This window comes from Triticum urartu, chromosome 2, assembly GCF_003073215.2.
Source record: "Triticum urartu cultivar G1812 chromosome 2, Tu2.1, whole genome shotgun sequence".
Taxonomy (NCBI): domain Eukaryota; kingdom Viridiplantae; phylum Streptophyta; class Magnoliopsida; order Poales; family Poaceae; genus Triticum; species Triticum urartu.
Window position 1 is genome coordinate 17,744,717 of NC_053023.1, and position 16,770 is coordinate 17,761,486.

Consider the following 16,770-nt stretch of genomic DNA (forward strand, 5'->3'; position numbering starts at 1 on the left):
TTGAACAAGCATTCTTTTGTAGTTTGAATGCCTATGAATTTTGAATTGAGAAACAATTCTAGCTGAACCAGGGGACCACAACAGTGAGAGTCACCGGACACTGAACGTGCCACTTTAATAGAGATGAACCGGATATTTTAACTTGACTTCACCAGCTACGATAAGGACGATGACTATGACTAGGTGGCCCTCACTATGCAACTCCCAGATCTCTGACATCCTCGAGTATAACTATAACAATGATCATGATGTAACCGATGAGCTTCCAACTATGAGGGTGAAATACACAGTCCATGCCTCTTGTTGAACTATATCATGAGTTTTCCACGTCATCCATGAGAAGTCGATAACCACCACCATCAACAATGATGATTTCATATGTGTTTTCGTCGATGACTACTACACATCGACGTCTCTCCCTAGACCTACAACATCCCTGTCTTCAGTGTGGCTCGGCTGCCTATCGCCAGGACGATATTTCCTCTAATATGCCCGTCATTACCGGTCATGGCATCGTCTTCCCCGCTTCGCACCTGGATCCAGATACGGCGGAGGGACTTTATCCTCCACGGTAGTCACCTCTTGCATCACTCACCCCCCGCATGTAGGGGTGTCCATCGAAACACAACATTTCATACCGTTAAACTGTATTTTCTTTTTTTATATATAGTTATACCATGTTTCTGAGCCAAAAGCCTCCTTCAAACCAAAACTCGCATCCGCACCAATTTGAATTCCACCACCCAAACACAACTTGAGAAAGACAATGTGGTTCACCGGTTGACTTTTGGTGCCAAGGAAGGGAAAGATAGGCGAGGTTAACGCGATTAAACGCCACAATTAAGAAAGAAGCGTGTGCGTGCTCAGTAATTACTGAGCGTTGGGTGGTCGGAAGGCGACGGGCAACCGGCGAGGTAGGCAGTGAGCCAGCAGCCAGCCACTTCTCCCCCTCCGCTTACCCGAGCTGAGGCTTTGACCCCCAACAACCTCTCCCTCCCTCGTGCGCCTCTACTAAACCAAGGAGTCGGCAAGGAGAGGCGCGAGGTAGGCAGCAGGGGAGATCTGACTGACCAGGCAGGGATGATGGAGAGCCAGCCGCTGCAGGCCCCGACGGCCGAGTCCCACGGCGCCGGAGCCGCGGACGACCAGGCCGGAGCCGGAGCTCCCCCCGCCGTCGTAAGCACCGTCTCCTGCTCTTCTTTCCTCTTGCTTGCCTGCTCAGCGTGTGGGTGGATGAATTGAGCTAGCTCGCTCGCCGGCCGTGCCCGGACGGCTGGATCCTGGCGGTTGGTGGTGGCCGGATCTCGCCGTGCCAGCGGGAGATCTGGCCGTCCGCTCCGCCATTTCCGGCAAGTTGGTTTCTTGCGAGATCTGGGAGCGTAATCCGGGGATCTCGCGGCGTTGACCGACGGGGGCCTCGATCTGGCGCCCCGCCGGCCGAGCGGGGCAGCTCATTGCGTCTATGGCTGCTCAGATCTGCGTCTGCTGGTCAATTGTTGTTGATTTTGGTTACTTACGGGTGATGCTTTCTGTTGGCGCGCGTGCAGGTTCCCGGGAAGGAGTTCACGCGGACCTGCAAGGGCCTCGTCGTCGTGCTCATCGGCGGCTACGTGCTGCTCCAGCTCCTCCCGTCCTCCCTCAACTACCTCGCCATCATCCCCGCCAAGTGCGTAAAATTCTGAATGAATTGTTGCGGTTCTGAATTTTGTTGGGTTCAAAGTGGCAGCTGAATTTCATCTCTAATAGTTTGTTTTGTGTCTCACAGGACAATTCCCTTTGTATGGACCGTCTTCACAGCCGGTTACATTGAGCAAGTCCTCCCAGGGGTGAGTTAACTAGCTAGTAGATCTCTCGCCAATCATATTCAATTACTACTCCATCATGGCTATGAAATGGAAACTTGCAACAACTCGGCTAGCTGTGCGACTACATTCCAAATAAAGAACCATTGTATTGAAAGCATCCGTCGGTCATCACTTTCGGAAAGCACAATTCAGAACCACTTTCGAAAAGCATAATTCAGAACAAGATACCAGTATCTCGAAAGTTAGACTAGACAGCCTTTGTGTGTTCCATGCGTTATGTTAACCACTTTTATTTTGTTTTGTTTTTGTAGGCTATTGGCAGTTCCCTTGGTCTTCTCTTCTGCGGGAAGGATATCGAACCAGTCTGGGGCCGCAAGGAGTTCTTGAAGTTCATTATCTTGGTCAACTCCATCTGCGGCATCCTTGCGTTCTGCATTGCTGTCGCCCTGTACTATGTCACCGGGAAAGAGAGCTTCCTGTAAGTTTTAAGCCATCAATCTTTTATATTATGTACGTAGTACATGTGACTTATTGCCATTTAGCATAGACATAGCGGCTCTACTTCTGTGCTTATTACTCTTCTGTTGGATAATCTTTATTATATGTACTTAGATAATTGAGGTACTACTGTACTATGATTGTTCTGGTTTATACATTAGTCTCTGAAAATGAGATGGCATGACGCTGCTGGCTGAAATATTGAACATTATAACCACTAGCTAGCTAACCTTGCCATCTCACGCTATGCAGTGTAACGCCACTTTCTGGCTTCCATGGCGCCCTTGCTGGCTTTCTGGTTGGCCTGAAGCAACTCTTGCCAAACCTCGAGCTCCCCATGTGCTTTTTCTGGAAAATAAAGGCTAAGGTACATTGATAGACCACTAGTACAATACAATGTTTAAGGCGGTAATTGTATTGTTGCATACTTCTTCCACGACAAGTTACAAGTTTGTTGATGTGAAGTTCTGTGTCTCTCTGTGTCTTCCTCGCTGTTGCAGTGGATGCCATTCTTTGTCATGTGCTTCTCAACTATCATGGCCTTCATTGTGCCGGATTCCATCAACTTCCTGCCGACTTTGTTGTCTGGGATGTACGTCAGCTGGCTTTACCTGAGATACTTCCAGAAGAACCCGCTGACAGGGCTTAAGGGCGACCCAAGCGATGACTTCTCCTTCCCCAGCTTGTTCCCAGATGCCATGCGGTAATTTTGAATTCCGTTGTACTACACTGGCAAAGTCTGTCCCATTGACCCAGCTTCTGAACTAATCTTTATTGTGTGTGATCCTTGCAGGCCAGTCACAGACCCAGTTGCTAATCTGTTCGACCGGATGCTGTGCGCGAGGTCCAAGCCTTCGGAAATTGCCCTCCCAGTTACCGATCCTACCAAGGCATCGAGAAGAAGGTACGGTTCACACGCAAAACACAGTATAAATGAACCCACAAAATACTAGTAGTGAAGCTGAAAACCCAAAATCATGAGTTCTTGGAAAACATTTCATTGTTCCAAAGCTCACGAGCTCTATTCTCACCATTGCAGGGAGCGTGGCGAGAGGGTTCTCGAGGAAAGGATGGCCGCGGATCATGCGGCTGACGCCGAAGCCCCAGCTCACTCTGCGGAAGATTAAGAATTTTCCCCTGTGCTACGTCGTCGTAGTGGCCACGGTCGCCTGCCTCCGTGCTTTGTAACTCCTCGGATTTGTGTTCTGGGGAGCATATTCATTTTTACAGTGGACCGATGATATGATAATACTTTACTGCCCCTTTTTTTGTTTCCTTGTTTCGAGAATATTGGTTGGTTAAATTGTGTTGTAGTTCCTGATTACAGTGAGGAAAGAAGAAAAAGGGCGGCGTCCCCTGCCCCCGATGTTGTAATGTAGAAAAAGAATGACTTGTCAGTAACAATGTGAAGTATTTTTTCCAAGTGAACTGTGATTTCAGTCGAACAATAATAGCTTGGATGGACAGGCAGTAAACTAGATGTGTTTGTGATCCTGCCCAAAGAATTCGGATCAAATAATCAATTCTCCCTGAGAATTTATGTGTGATCTGACCTGAAGGCATACTGGCAAAGAGATAAGTTTAGAAAGTAGTTACTGCAGATTATGAAGAAGAGTGTATACAAATCCGTAAATACACCCACATTAAAACGCCACAATTGTTGTGCAGATCGATTTCTCTTAACTTTTGTCTTATATTCTCCTCATAGTATCAAAAGCTGATGGTCAAATGAAAAAAAAAATACGACTGAGCCCACGAATGAATATTAGTCCATTGCGAACAATTCCAATGTCAGTCTTTTGTGTGCTTGTAAATTAATGTGGAAAATTATGAGTATCGTGCACTACCTAGAAAAGAGGTTAGTTCTTAAACTTTGCTTTTCAGGAGCCACAAAAATTGTAATTTTTTTCAAGGTACAAAAAAGTTATTTGCTCGAATGAAAAATTACAAGCACTTGGACAGCATGCACATTCTATGCAAGTGATATTTTTGTGACTTTTTTCTCTCATTTTAATTTTCTTCATGAGTTTTGTTGTTCATTTTGATTCCTAGGGCCATTTCGCAAAGTTCCTGGATGTATATACACCCTATATAGAGAAAATAAAACTAATCATTAAATAAAATTTAAAAAATCTGAAAATATTTTTGAAATAAACTTGGCCTTCCCTTGTACTTGTAAAACCCCGTTGAGCTTAGGGCAAAATACAAAAAAAGATCTGCCAAAATAGTATGAATAGTGACTTGTAATAGCAGCATTTTTTGTTTTTTTCCTGATGTCAACGGCGGTTTTTTAATCATTAAAATTTATATACCAGTACAAAAGAAAGTCAAATTTATTCTAGAAAAACTTCTAAACTTGTTTGATTTTTTTCTTAAATTTTCTCCCCATATCAGGCATATACACACATAGGAACCAAAGGGCAATTCCCCCATCGCGCCTCTCTATAAAGTTGAAAGAGGGGAGATAGCAATGATTAGACATACAAAAGATAGTGCAACATCCAAACCATGCATGTTTTCATGCTGATACATGACAACGAAAAGAGCAGAATGCAACATTTTACAAGTCGATTGAATGAAGGCGGGAAATGTTAACTACTCCCTCCGTCCGGGAAAAGTTGTCACACGCACAGTACACTGGTTTTTTTGCGAAACAAACCTCGTAATTTTAAAACAGCAACAAATAGGTCCTTCCCCCTTCTTCTTCCTTTGTCCGTCCCCGCGCGTCGCCAGTGGCCGTCGCCGTGGGATTCCGCTGCCGTGCTCCGGCGCTCGCAGCGCTCCCGCGACCACCCGCCGCCGCCCACTCCCTCCACCAGGTGCCTGCCTCCGCCGCCCATCGTCGCGACCACGGAGGCGAGTTGGTCTTCAATCCGAGGACCAGCCGGCGCCCCGCCACGCAATTCCACCGCCCGGCCGCCGTCCACCGGGTCGACCAGCCACCGCGTCGCCGCCCACCGGCGAAACTGCGCCGCCTACCTCCTCTGCCCACCTGCGGCTGCTCCGCCGTGCGAACCTGCGCCGCACGGAGGTGAGCTGCCTGGCCGCCCACCTGCGGCTGCTCCGGCAAGGCGACCACCTCGACGGGCACCTCCTCCTCGTCGCCCTGCTCGCGTCCCCGGCCGGTTCCTCACGCCCGCGGCAACTCCAGCCGCCGCTGCCAACCTCGGTCGCCGCTCCTCTCTCCGCTGACTTCGGCAGGCAGTGCCTCGCGGATCTTCCCCGCCTCCCCGGCAGCGAGACGACCTACAGACCTCTGCAGCTGCTGCCGCTGCCGCCTGCCCAATCGAGTCCCCACCCTGCTCCTGCTGTTGGCTACTGCTGATCGCCTCTGCTGCTGCTGTTGGCGACTGCAGGCAATTGACATAAAAAAATTCAGTTAGCTGTTGGCTTCTGTAGATTGATTTATATTTCCAGTTACAAGCAGCAGGTTCTTATCAAATGAAACAACATGATCTACAGATTGATCTGTAATGGCAGAAACTGAATAAAACAGCAGCAACAAGATCATCAAGCATCTTCTTATCAAATGACTGAATATTGTCAGCTGGAGTTCTAGAGCATTAACTCTGTGTATGACTGAATATTGACTGAATTCTGTGTTTGATCAAATGATTGTCAAGATTTATGCAAATGAAGATCACAGTAAGATAGCAGTATTGATGTACTCTGAAATTAACAATATTGAGTACTCTGAAATTAACAACAGCTTTAAAAAACAGAGAGACAAGATGTAGGGTTTTGACAGTAAGAATAAGAATGAAAATTCAGTGAGTAAAACATTCTGAATTTTTACATTGAACATTTCTGAATTACTAATTCAGTCTGATCATGTCAGAACATTTCTGAAATCAACTTGAAGCTTCTTGCATCTTAATTTTGCATTGAATTTATTTGTCATACTTAGTGGAAACTGAAGATTGTTCCTAAACTGAAGATTATTTAGGAACACACTTATTCCTAAACTTGATGTTGATTCAGGAACAACAATCTTCAGTGAGCGTATAAAAAATAACTTGTTCCTAAACAATCTAAATCTTGGTCATTTTGTTGTTCTAAACAACTTAAATTTGGTTGATGCCAGCTTACCGGTATAGAAACAACATACTGATGTACCTGAACCCATGCAAGATATGCCAAACTTGCAAATGGGCAAAAACCTACTACACCTACATTGTACCCATGGGCATTTTTCAGAAGTCGTGATGTTTTCAAACATCAGAAATTTATTTGCAATAGTAAGTTCCGATTCGCTTAATTTTGTCTGGGAGCTACAGCCAAGAGTAATTTGACTGAGTAAGAGAACTCAGTACAACTCAGTACACTGTGTACTCCAAATTTTCTACTCCTGTCAGTCCAACAATGCAAAGTTCAATTTTCTACTCCTATCTGGACTTAGTAGACTAGTGAATACCCCTACCAATAAATCATGTCAGGTTCATCAGGAAAATTCCTGGAAGTAGGATGATAAAATGTGTGGTTCTGAACTCGAAAATTATTCAGGTGTGGTTCTGTCCCTTTTTTCAGTTACAGCAGAACTTGAATCTAGCAGTCTGAAGAGTTTTGAAACAATGACAAATGACTTGATTGCAGTCTGAAACAAATGACTAAATTACTTGCCACATCATGAAACAAATGGCCAAGTGTGATCCCCTAGTGAGATTTGTCTACCATGTTTTGGTATCTGAAGAAATACCAGTTGCCACATCATGAAACAAGTGTGATCCTCGCAGTCTTAAGCAAATGTCAGAAACAGCAAATTTCAGTAAAAAAATCAGTTTTGACACATAAATCATGGAGGGTAATTGAAGGAGGGAGGCTTAACCTGCCAAGAAGACGCCACCGCCGTCGTCGAGCTCGCAGCATAGTATGTGAAGGGATGGTGGAGCTCGCAGTAGCAGTACAGAAGACGTCTCCGCCGCCGTCGAACTCGCCATCGAGCTTGCTGTCGTCGGGCTCGTCGGCTACGTCTCCTGCCGTCTGGCCTCGCAGCCACCATATCAGCCTTGCCGACGCCGGATCTGAAGCAGCCGGAGCAGAGCGCGGAGGTCACTAGGGAGGGGGAAGCTAGGGGCGGAAGGCAAGCTGGAGCTGCGCGAGCAGGAGAGAGACGCGGAGGAGGCAGTTACGGCGGCGGCAAGCTGTGGCGGTGGTGGAGTAGGGCAGTTGTGGCTTCTGTCGGAGGAGGTCAGAAAAATCGATGCTTCTCCTCGCCCGGGGAAGCAACACGACGGAGGAGGAGGGGAACAAGGAGGGGGAGCAGAGCAGGGACCTTCTTGCGCGGGGAATCTCCGGCGACGCCAGCAGAAGCTTCTTGGGGAGCCGAGCAGAGGGCTCCGGCAAGGGAGGAGACGAGCAGGGGGAGCCGGCGGGGAGAGGAGCGGAGATGGGGGAGTTCGTCGTTTGTCGGGAATACACTGAGGAGGTTTTCGTAAAATTGCTACAAAGACAACTTTTCTCGGATGGAGGGAGTAGCAAACAAGGGCTCAACAATGTCGACTTTGGCTTCCGTTAGTTTGTGTATATAAAGTATACCAGGTGTCGCCTCTAGCGGAAAAAAAAACATATTTAAAGCGGGTAGGTCATGCCGAGGTCGATGTGACACACACCTTCGAAAGACTGAGCCGACATATCACCAGGATTTGAACCCTAGTGGACTGGGGATACCACAGTCCCTCTAACCATCCAACCACATGTTGGTTCACTGTATGTGCCTAATATGAGTGCTTGTGACTGTACTGATGTTCAGAAAAATGTGCTATAATTTTATTTATTTATTTATAGATGAGAACAATGTGGTTTTGGATCAGACGGTTGGACTCAGGGCCTAGACACCAACTGACCCGTGGGCCCGAGGCGTCGGGTGTTAAGTTTTAGGGTTTCCTCTTCCTCTCTTTGGCTCCCTGTCGCCTCCCAATACCAATCCCCTGCTCTCCCTCCCCCACTCCGGCGGCGGCGGCGGCGTACCCTAGCGCGGAGGAGAGAAGGAGCCGACCATGGCGACGATCGTCAACACCACGGAGGAGGAGCCGATGCTGGCGGTGGTGCGCTCCACGGCGGAGCTCGCCTGGGCCGACGCGGGCGCCGAGGTCGCCGACCCGGAGGTTGCCCGCCTCTGCGCCGAGGCGCAGCAGCACGTCCTCGCCGGCCGCTGGCTCGACATGGCCACCCTCATGCTCGCCAACGCCGACCTCCTCCTCCTCGCCCCACGCCTCTCCGACAAAGGTACCTCTCCCCCCCCCCCCCCCCCCCCCCCCCCCCCCCCCCCCCTCCCCTCTCCTTCTCCATCCCTATCGATTTCTTGTTGAAAATTGCGCCTTGCTTATCCCGCGTTGCTCGCTGTTAGCGGCCGCAGATCTCGAGTGCTCCCTCACCGTCATCTGCAACCTCGTCACCAAGGCCGGATCCGAGGACGAGGCGCTGGAGATCGCCAGGCTCATCTGCGCCAAGCTCACCCACCAGCCGGGCGAGAAGCCTACGCTGCGCATCAAAGTGTAAGCGGCGGCGGCGGCGGCGACCCTCGCACCATCCCTGCCTCCCTGTATCGGATTTTGCGATATAAGTTTCCTGACGACGAATCTTGTATTTCCTCTGCCAATGTGTGGTGTGTGTGCAGCCTGTTCAGCCTGTACAACCTGCTTCCAAGCCTCTCCGGCAAGGCCTTGGTCTACAGGAAGGCGCTCGAGCTCGCCGCCGCCGGGAGGGCCGCCGACTGCGTCGTCCCCACCTTCAAGAACATCGACGCCTTTGTCGCTTACTGGGGCATCGGCAAGCCGGAGCAGAGGGACCTGTTCCTTGCCGTCACCAGGATTCTTAAAGACCAGAAGGGGTGCGGCACGCATTGCCCTTTGCTTCCAAGTTCCTTGCATTTTTTTAACCAGTGTGTAAGTAACATGACAAGATTGTATACTGATGGAATCCATTCTTGTTATGATGACGATTGACAGCATGACCAAGGAGTACTTCAAGTTTCTGAACAAGTACCTGGCCACGTTTGATGGATCGGCTGATGATGCCGACGCAATCGGTGCGGCAAAGGAAGAAGCTGCTGCAGCAATCATCGAGTTTGTCAAGTCATCTGATCTCTATCAGGTACTTTCATCCTTTGGCTCACATCTCTGCAAAAAATCTAGTGAGAGACATAATGCATGCTATGAGTTTGATTCTCTGTGAGTCTTGCATCGCTTTGTTCTTACCAGAACATGATATAACATGCCATTCTCCAATCATGTCATCAAATGTAAATTTGGTTATAACAGTCAAATATCACTATATTAAATGTAAGGCTAAACCTATCTTCTCGCACTAGCCTGCAAATGTTAATTTGTCAACCTTAAATATTTCTGGTTACTACCAGCCCGAGCCAACATTGTGACAAGATGTCCCTTACAAGCTTTCTTCTTTTGGTTTGATGGATTATTGCTTACACAAACTTGTGTCGCTGCGCATTGTATTGCCCAATTCCTCTGCTACTGCTTTGTATGTCGTTGTGCCTTGTATGCCAACAGTTGGTTCTGAAATTCTTGAGGGATTTATTTAGCAAGTTTTAACCTTGGCAAACCTTATATACCTGTATTGATGGAAATATGCTTATTGCAGTGTGACCTGCTTGATATGCCAGCTGTTGCACAGCTCGAGAAAGATGAGAAGTATCAGCCAGTTTATGAGCTACTGAAGATATTCCTTACTCTGAGGCTTGATTCTTATTTAGCGTTTCAGACTGCTAACTCTACCTTGCTGCAAGGATATGGTATGTACTGGTGAACCAATACTAGCAATTCTATGTTGCTTCAACTTTTGGATATCTAATGGTGGACCGTCTACAGGACTGGTTCATGAGGAGTGCATAACCAAAATGCGTCTGATGTCCCTGCTTGATCTGAGCGGCCATTGTTCTGGGGAAATTCCTTACTCTGCAATTACAAAAGCCCTTGAGGTAATCGGCTTACCTTGCCTTCCTATTGTTGTTCACTTGATTTAATGTCATATTGACTTTTTTAATTCTTTGTTAGATCAATGATGATGAGGTGGAATATTGGATTGTGAAAGCAATTTCATCCAAGATTTTGGACTGCAAAGTTGACCAGCTTAATCAATTGGTCATTGTCAGGTATTCATATCCACAAGACTTTCTTGGTCCATATTACAGTGTTATGCTTTCCTCTTTGGTTAATACTTGGTCTGGTATGTAATTTCAGCCGGCATACTTCGAGGGTCTTCGGGATGCCACAATGGCAGAGTCTACGTTCAAAGCTTGGAGTGTGGAGGGTAAGCCTCTACCTTGCCTTGAATTTCAGTAGATAATTTTCAGCTGCAAACAAGTTCAGTAAGAACATGCATAGCTTTCCAATTTCTTGATGAATGTCAGATGTAACTCCTACAGTGACCTAGAGAACTTATAGGTGCTTACCGAGCAACTAATCCAGTTTCCTCTTAAAATTCTGCTACAGGGAAACATTGCAAATGCTATCAACACAATCCAAGCTAACAAGGTGACTGAAGATGGCGGGCAGGGGATGCAAGGATTGATGATCCGCTGATCGGAGGGAGTCCCTAAATTGAGATTATAGCCTGAGAGATTAGACGAGCAATCCTTTTGTATTAGATGTCTTGTAATCTGAAATACTTCTGCCCTGTGACCATGCTTGGCTAGATCCTGGTTGCAATGGCATGCTAAGCAATCTCATGTTGCATGAATTTTGTAGACAAAAGCCATGCTTGAAGTCAGCAGTTACTTGTTACAGAATCGCGATTGTTCATACTGGATGCCTGTTTTATCATGATGATTGTTCTTTTCCAAGGTTTGGCTTTGGGGTTATTGAGAATTTGTATCATGTTCATTTTTATCAAGCAGCTGGTGTTTTTAGCTGGATGTCGTGTGCTGAAATCTAAATGCTTGTTTAGGACCTGATTATTTTTTCATCTTGTTCTGCAATAATTCTTCGAATCAAGTTGTGTTCTGAGTTTGTTCATCCAGTATGAGTGCATGCTCAAATAGATTGAGCGTAGTATCACCAACTGTTTGAGTCTGTCAATGAGGGCTCCTTTGATTCAATAAAATTACATGAGATTTTTTTTATGATTTGATTCTAATGATTTTTTTTGTACATACATCCACAGTAATGGAATCCTTAGGTCCTTTTTTCTGTAAAGATTGCTCTTGACTCCTTTGAGGAAAATTTCCATCCACTCAAACCCCTTGTACAAATTCTTTTGTCCATCAAACACTGTTTTGATCTGAATTCCTATGACTTTCTAATCCTACAGGATCTAAGAGTACAGTCACCATCAATTTCTCCTATTCCTGCATTTCGAAAACCTTGCGAATCAAAGAGCGCCTTTAACCTTTGTATTGAACATCTACCAAGACAATGTGCAACTGAAAGATATTCAAAGGTTTATATATTTCACCTTTTGTCATTTCCAACTCAACAAATGAATACAAATCGTGACAACATTTACATTTGCATGGTAAAGAGTCAGAGTTGCCCCACTAGTTCTCCATCCTACAACAAATACTTCAAGTCAGCTGTTACTTGGTTACACACATTCCTGATTGTTCATAGTGGATGCCTGTTTATCATGATGAATGTTTCTTTTCAAAGATTTGGCTTTGGGATTATTCAGAATTTGTATCAAGCAGCTGGTGTTTTAGCTGGATGTCGTGCTGAAATCTAAATGCCGGTCTAGAACCTGTTTTTTTTCCCTTGCGTCCTGCAAATTTTTTGTGTTCCAAGCAAGTTGTATTCTGAATTCGTTCATCCGGTAGAGTGCACACTCAAATAGCTTGAGTCTGTCAATAAGGGCTCCTTTGTTTCAAAGAAATTAATAAGATTTTTTCAATGATTTGAATTCTTATGATTTTTTTTGTACATACATCCACAGTATTGGAATCCTTGGATCTACTCCCTCCGTTCACTTTTGTAAGTCGTTTTAGACAACTAAAATAGGCTGTTTTGCACATTGTCTAAAATGTCTTCAAGGTCTTATAAAAGTGAACAAAGAGAGTATTTTTTTGTAAAAATTGCTCTAGACTCCTTTCTAGAGGAAAATTTCCATCCACAAACCTCTTGGTCATCAAACACTCTTTGATCTAAATTCCTACGATTTTCTAATCCTATAGGATCTTAGTAGACATTCAACTAAAATTTCTCCTATTCATGCATTTCAAGAATCCTGCGAATCAAAGGGCACCTTTAAACCTTTGTATTGAGCATCTACCAAGACCATGTGCAACAACTGAAAGATATTCAAATCTTGCATATATATTTCACCTTTTGGCTTTTGCAACTCAACAAATGAATACAAATCGCGACAACATTTACATTTACACGGCAAAGAGTTGAGTTGCCCCACCAGTTCTCCATCCTACAAAATATTTCTCAAAAGTCGTACTGCGAAAACTACTATGTAGCAATGTCTTGCCAAGAGCCGCCGCTGCGCTCAAAGGTAAGTCAGCCTGGAATGCCTCTGCACCTGTTAAGCCCAATCTTCAAGGCTCAACTGCTATGTAAATGCCTGAAACAAAGCACCAGCAATTGGGTTCAGATAAAGTTCTAAGCATAAATGCATTGCAACAACTAAGATACAAACTTATTCAGAGGCTTGGAAAAAAGAACTTATTCCAAGGCGAAAGCGATAGCTGTGATGTACGCAAACAAATGCATAGGCCGGTTCTTGCGAAGTTCGCCTCATTTTTTTATAATCAACTGATATCAATTTGTGTCATTTAACTACAGTTCGGTAGCGGTCTGAACCGCATCCTTCATTATTCAGCTTAATGGATATACATCAAATTATCAGAAGATTATTAAATCGAACCAATCTAGCGTTGCGTGACGTAGAAATATTTCCATGGAAATAATTAATTGCATGGTGACTGAAAGCCAGCCGCACACACCGTTGTCACCGTCAACCAAGGACACCCGGTAGATGAAAATTCAAAGGGGTCACAATCAGATGCCAACTAATCTAACACACCGAGCCCTACCATTGCACACTTTCTGCAATTTCGTGGAGAAAATGTCACTGGAATAAAGAGACAGGACAAACATAACCAAATGACACCCGTGTATAGTTGCTAGTGTCAAGTTGAAGGACACAAACACACAATAAGTGAGAAACAACGACGCATCGCAATCCAGATGCAGAGAGCGAAAGCAGAGTTTGCGAGAGGGGATCGAAAAGTAAACCGACCTGTCAAACGAGTTAGTGCTTTGATGAACAGAGCTGCTGATGAAACTATTTATTTTAGAGGGATAATCACATCCAGATTCGCCGCGGACCGCCACCCTTTGGGATAGACCGGGCTCTCAGATCCAAATGGCACATGCCAGTTCATTATTTGGGAGCAGTCTGCAGGTATGCCCTCCATCTGGCTCTCATCCTCCACTAACTGCTCCACAAACGTGGTTCCCTGCAAAGTAACAAGAAGAATCTCAGCTGTTAATACCCCATGCAGAAAAGCATAGCCAATAAGGCCCAAACAAAGCTTGCAAATGGGATCTCCCATTTGTTTGATTGATCACCATGTTGTTAGATGGCTACATACAACTGTTTTCTTGTTCTTATTTTGCTCCATTGACACCTTTTGTTCTATTTTGAATTTCCACGTTTGCGGTGTCGGTATAGCGGTTAGGACAGGACAAAATGCCGATCAATTAAAATGAACACTCATACAGTACTAGCCATTATAGTACTTGACTTGAACATGTTATGTGTAACTCAAGAGATCTAAAGACAAGCAAGGAGGAGCTTACTTGGAAGCCCTGTTCCACCATTTCCGGGTGCCGGATCGAGTTCCAGGCCCGATGGGACCTCAGCCTGGGATCCCAGAGCATGGTGCTGTTGAACGCGAAGCCCGACATGGCGACATGAAATCTCTGGAGCTTGTTGGCATCCCCACTTGTGTGCCACCCCACAACTTGGTTCTGCTTGCATACGGGCCCTTCCAGCACCACGTCGTGGCCGCCCTCGGAGATCGTCGGAACAGGCCATGTGCCGAACCTCCTAAATCAATGACAGGCAGCAGCAAGTCAACAATGAGTTGGATGGAGCTTTACACATCATCCAATTTTATCCAGTGATAAACAGAGCATAAGGTTTCAGATTCATTTGCTTGCCAGACTAGCAGATACTAACTGCTGTTCCAGGCAAGGAATGTGTGCTGAGATTGAAGCATCAATGGCAACCTGGAAGGTAAATCATGTGCACTACCGAATCTTCTAAGAAAACAAAAAAATTCAATTCGGATAGCAACTCCTTGGATGAAGTTTTGATATTTGAGCTCTAGATGCCAAATTTTGCTTTGCCGTCCTAGAAAGCAAGCATACATTGGAACTTGGATCTTGATTCTTCAGATGTGTAATAAAAATTGGTCAAAGATCGCACATTTCGTAGGCATACACGGCTGAATCTGAAGGCGGGATGGGGGAGATGGGGGTACCTGATCTGGCGGAGGCGGTCGAAGAGCGGCAGGGAGTAGACGCCCTCCTCGTCGGCGAAGTAGACGACGCCGTCGAGGCGGTGGTTCTCGACGACCTCGAGGCCGGCGTTGAGCTGGTGCGGGCGGAAGTCGACGGCGGGGGAGGCGGAGGCGTTGAGGGCGTCGCAGCAGCCGACGTAGCGGTGCATGACGGCGGTGCGGCGCAGCGCGAGGGCGGCCTCCGGGGTGGGCCTGCCGGCCTCGACGACGACCCAGAGCACGGGCGGGCGGACGAGGCGCAGCGTCTGGCCCATCCGGCTGAGGTAGTAGGCCTGCGACGCCCGCGCGCGCGTGGGCGTGACGACGATGAGCAGCTTGTTGGCGTCCTCCTCGTCGCCGCCGGCGGCGTCGTCGGCTAGGTACTGCTGCTGCTGCTGGGTCATGGGTTGGTCCTGCTGCTGCTGCTGGAGGTGGGTGAGGTGGGGGGAGGAGGAGGAATGGGCGGGGAGGGTGTGGTGGAGCGGGAGGTGGGAGAGGAGGTGGAGCAGGCCGATGAAGGAGCCGAGGAGGAAGAAGGCGGCGAAGCGCGGCAGCGGGCGGCGGGTGAAGAAGAGGAACGGGTGCGGGTAGCCCGGCTTCCTGGGCGAGGAGGAGGGCGCGGCGGCCGAGGCGGCGGAGGAGGCGTGGCGCAGCGGCGAGGAGGGCGGCGAGGCGGTGGCGAAGGGGTGGTTGTGCCGCAGCAGGTGCTGCGCCCTGGCCGGCGAGTGCGGCCGCCGGATCGACGCCATCGCTAGTACCAAAATCACCTCTTCTTCCTTCCAAAGAACTTGCTGGGCTGAGGGGTCCGGGGAGAGGGAGGGCGGGGATAAGAAGGGGGGAGTTGGGCCGATTCCGGCCGGCGAGAGTCAAAGGCAAAGGGGGCGGAAGCGGGCGGATGGAGCAGCTGTGGGGGAGCAGGGAGGAATGGGAATGGAATGGATGGTGGCGCGAATGGCGGGGGGATGTTTGAGGAGGCGGCCAATGGAATGGGGGTTGGCGCGGTTTGGTGGAGGAAAGTCCGAGGTCGCCGTGGACCAGGGGGAGGGAGGTTAGGCGGGGCCGAGGAGCAGGAGGAGGAGGAGGAAGGCGAGAGGAAGACGACGCGGCGGGCGATGCCGATGGATTGCAAGGAGAGCGGAGAGGGGAACGAGATGAGGAGTCGATATATCTACGGACGGACAGAGGCTGTAAATATAACAAGCAAGTGTTTAATACTTGCTCCATATATCTCGAAACGGAAATTCGGCGACGCTGAAATGCTGGAGCCGTTTCTCGTGTTCTACCGGAGCTCGGTGGCTTGACTTCACCATGTTGACATTTGACCCGCAGTAACTTCACTGCTAAAACTATTTCTTTTGGACATGTGATGTAAATTTACACTTTCCATTTTAGCTCTCGTTAGGTTTCAGGGACATGTGCTGATTTCAGGGATTCGAAATTTGAGGTTCGATTTAGCTTTGGTCTACAAGTTCAAGGTCTGTTTTGGACTTTTTTCCAAGGTTTATCGTCGAAGATAGACTCCATCGCACCAAAATTAATGACGTAGTTATTGTTTGCCAATTATTATATGTGCCAGCTCCAACTTTGGCTCAAGTAACCGAAGACGTGGAGCTATTTATAAGTTGGATAAGATGTGCAACCTCGTTTATATTTCGGCTGCTTTAGTACCAATTACATGTGACGACTCCAGTTTTGGCTCGAGTAACGGAGGGTGTGGGGCCATTTGTAAGCAAGATAAGATATGCATGAGGAATTTTCATTTTAATTTCTTTTCCGGAAAGTATGAGGGAATTAATCAAATCAAACAGGAAAACTGTCAAAAAATGCACATGAGTCTCTTTTTTCCCCTTTTGAATTGTACCAGTAGTAGTATGTACTGTACTCCCTCCCTCCCTCCCTCCATAAATATAAGATCTTTTAGGTTATTACTTTAGTGATATGAACAATCTTAGTAGATTTCTTTACCGATGGAGTAGCACGGACGAGAGGTGCCAAAAAGAGAGT

At 47.2% G+C, this 16,770-nt stretch overlaps 3 protein-coding genes across 4 annotated transcripts; 2 read left to right on the plus strand and 1 right to left on the minus strand.

The window, feature by feature from the left end:
• The first annotated feature begins 910 nt into the window (after positions 1 to 910).
• Positions 911 to 3,726, plus strand: LOC125535202 (rhomboid-like protein 19). The gene is made up of 8 exons (XM_048698243.1): positions 911 to 1,176; positions 1,548 to 1,666; positions 1,766 to 1,826; positions 2,117 to 2,283; positions 2,556 to 2,670; positions 2,804 to 3,006; positions 3,097 to 3,207; positions 3,343 to 3,726. The coding sequence occupies exons 1-8, from the start codon at positions 1,081 to 1,083 to the stop codon at positions 3,428 to 3,430; spliced, it is 960 nt and encodes a 319-aa protein (XP_048554200.1). The 5' UTR covers positions 911 to 1,080; the 3' UTR covers positions 3,431 to 3,726.
• Positions 3,727 to 8,184: 4,458 nt separating this feature from the next.
• On the plus strand, positions 8,185 to 11,103 carry LOC125535203 (eukaryotic translation initiation factor 3 subunit M-like). 2 transcript variants are annotated; one of them, XM_048698245.1, is made up of 9 exons: positions 8,185 to 8,528; positions 8,659 to 8,797; positions 8,920 to 9,132; positions 9,251 to 9,395; positions 9,903 to 10,053; positions 10,130 to 10,239; positions 10,316 to 10,413; positions 10,502 to 10,571; positions 10,754 to 11,103. In XM_048698245.1, exons 1-9 carry the CDS (start codon positions 8,300 to 8,302, stop codon positions 10,841 to 10,843), a joined length of 1,245 nt encoding a protein of 414 aa, XP_048554202.1. In that variant the 5' UTR covers positions 8,185 to 8,299; the 3' UTR covers positions 10,844 to 11,103. The 2 variants fall into 2 exon arrangements, with proteins under 2 accessions (XP_048554202.1, XP_048554201.1); XM_048698244.1 differs by having other exon boundaries at positions 8,186 to 8,528; positions 8,650 to 8,797.
• Positions 11,104 to 12,550: 1,447 nt separating this feature from the next.
• Positions 12,551 to 15,917, minus strand: LOC125535204 (probable glucuronosyltransferase Os04g0103100). Its single transcript, XM_048698246.1, has 4 exons — positions 14,749 to 15,917; positions 14,063 to 14,312; positions 13,500 to 13,719; positions 12,551 to 12,821 (listed from the first exon to the last, which is right to left on the minus strand). The coding sequence occupies exons 1-3, from the start codon at positions 15,513 to 15,515 to the stop codon at positions 13,549 to 13,551; spliced, it is 1,188 nt and encodes a 395-aa protein (XP_048554203.1). The 5' UTR covers positions 15,516 to 15,917; the 3' UTR covers positions 12,551 to 12,821; positions 13,500 to 13,548.
• Positions 15,918 to 16,770: the final 853 nt, after the last annotated feature.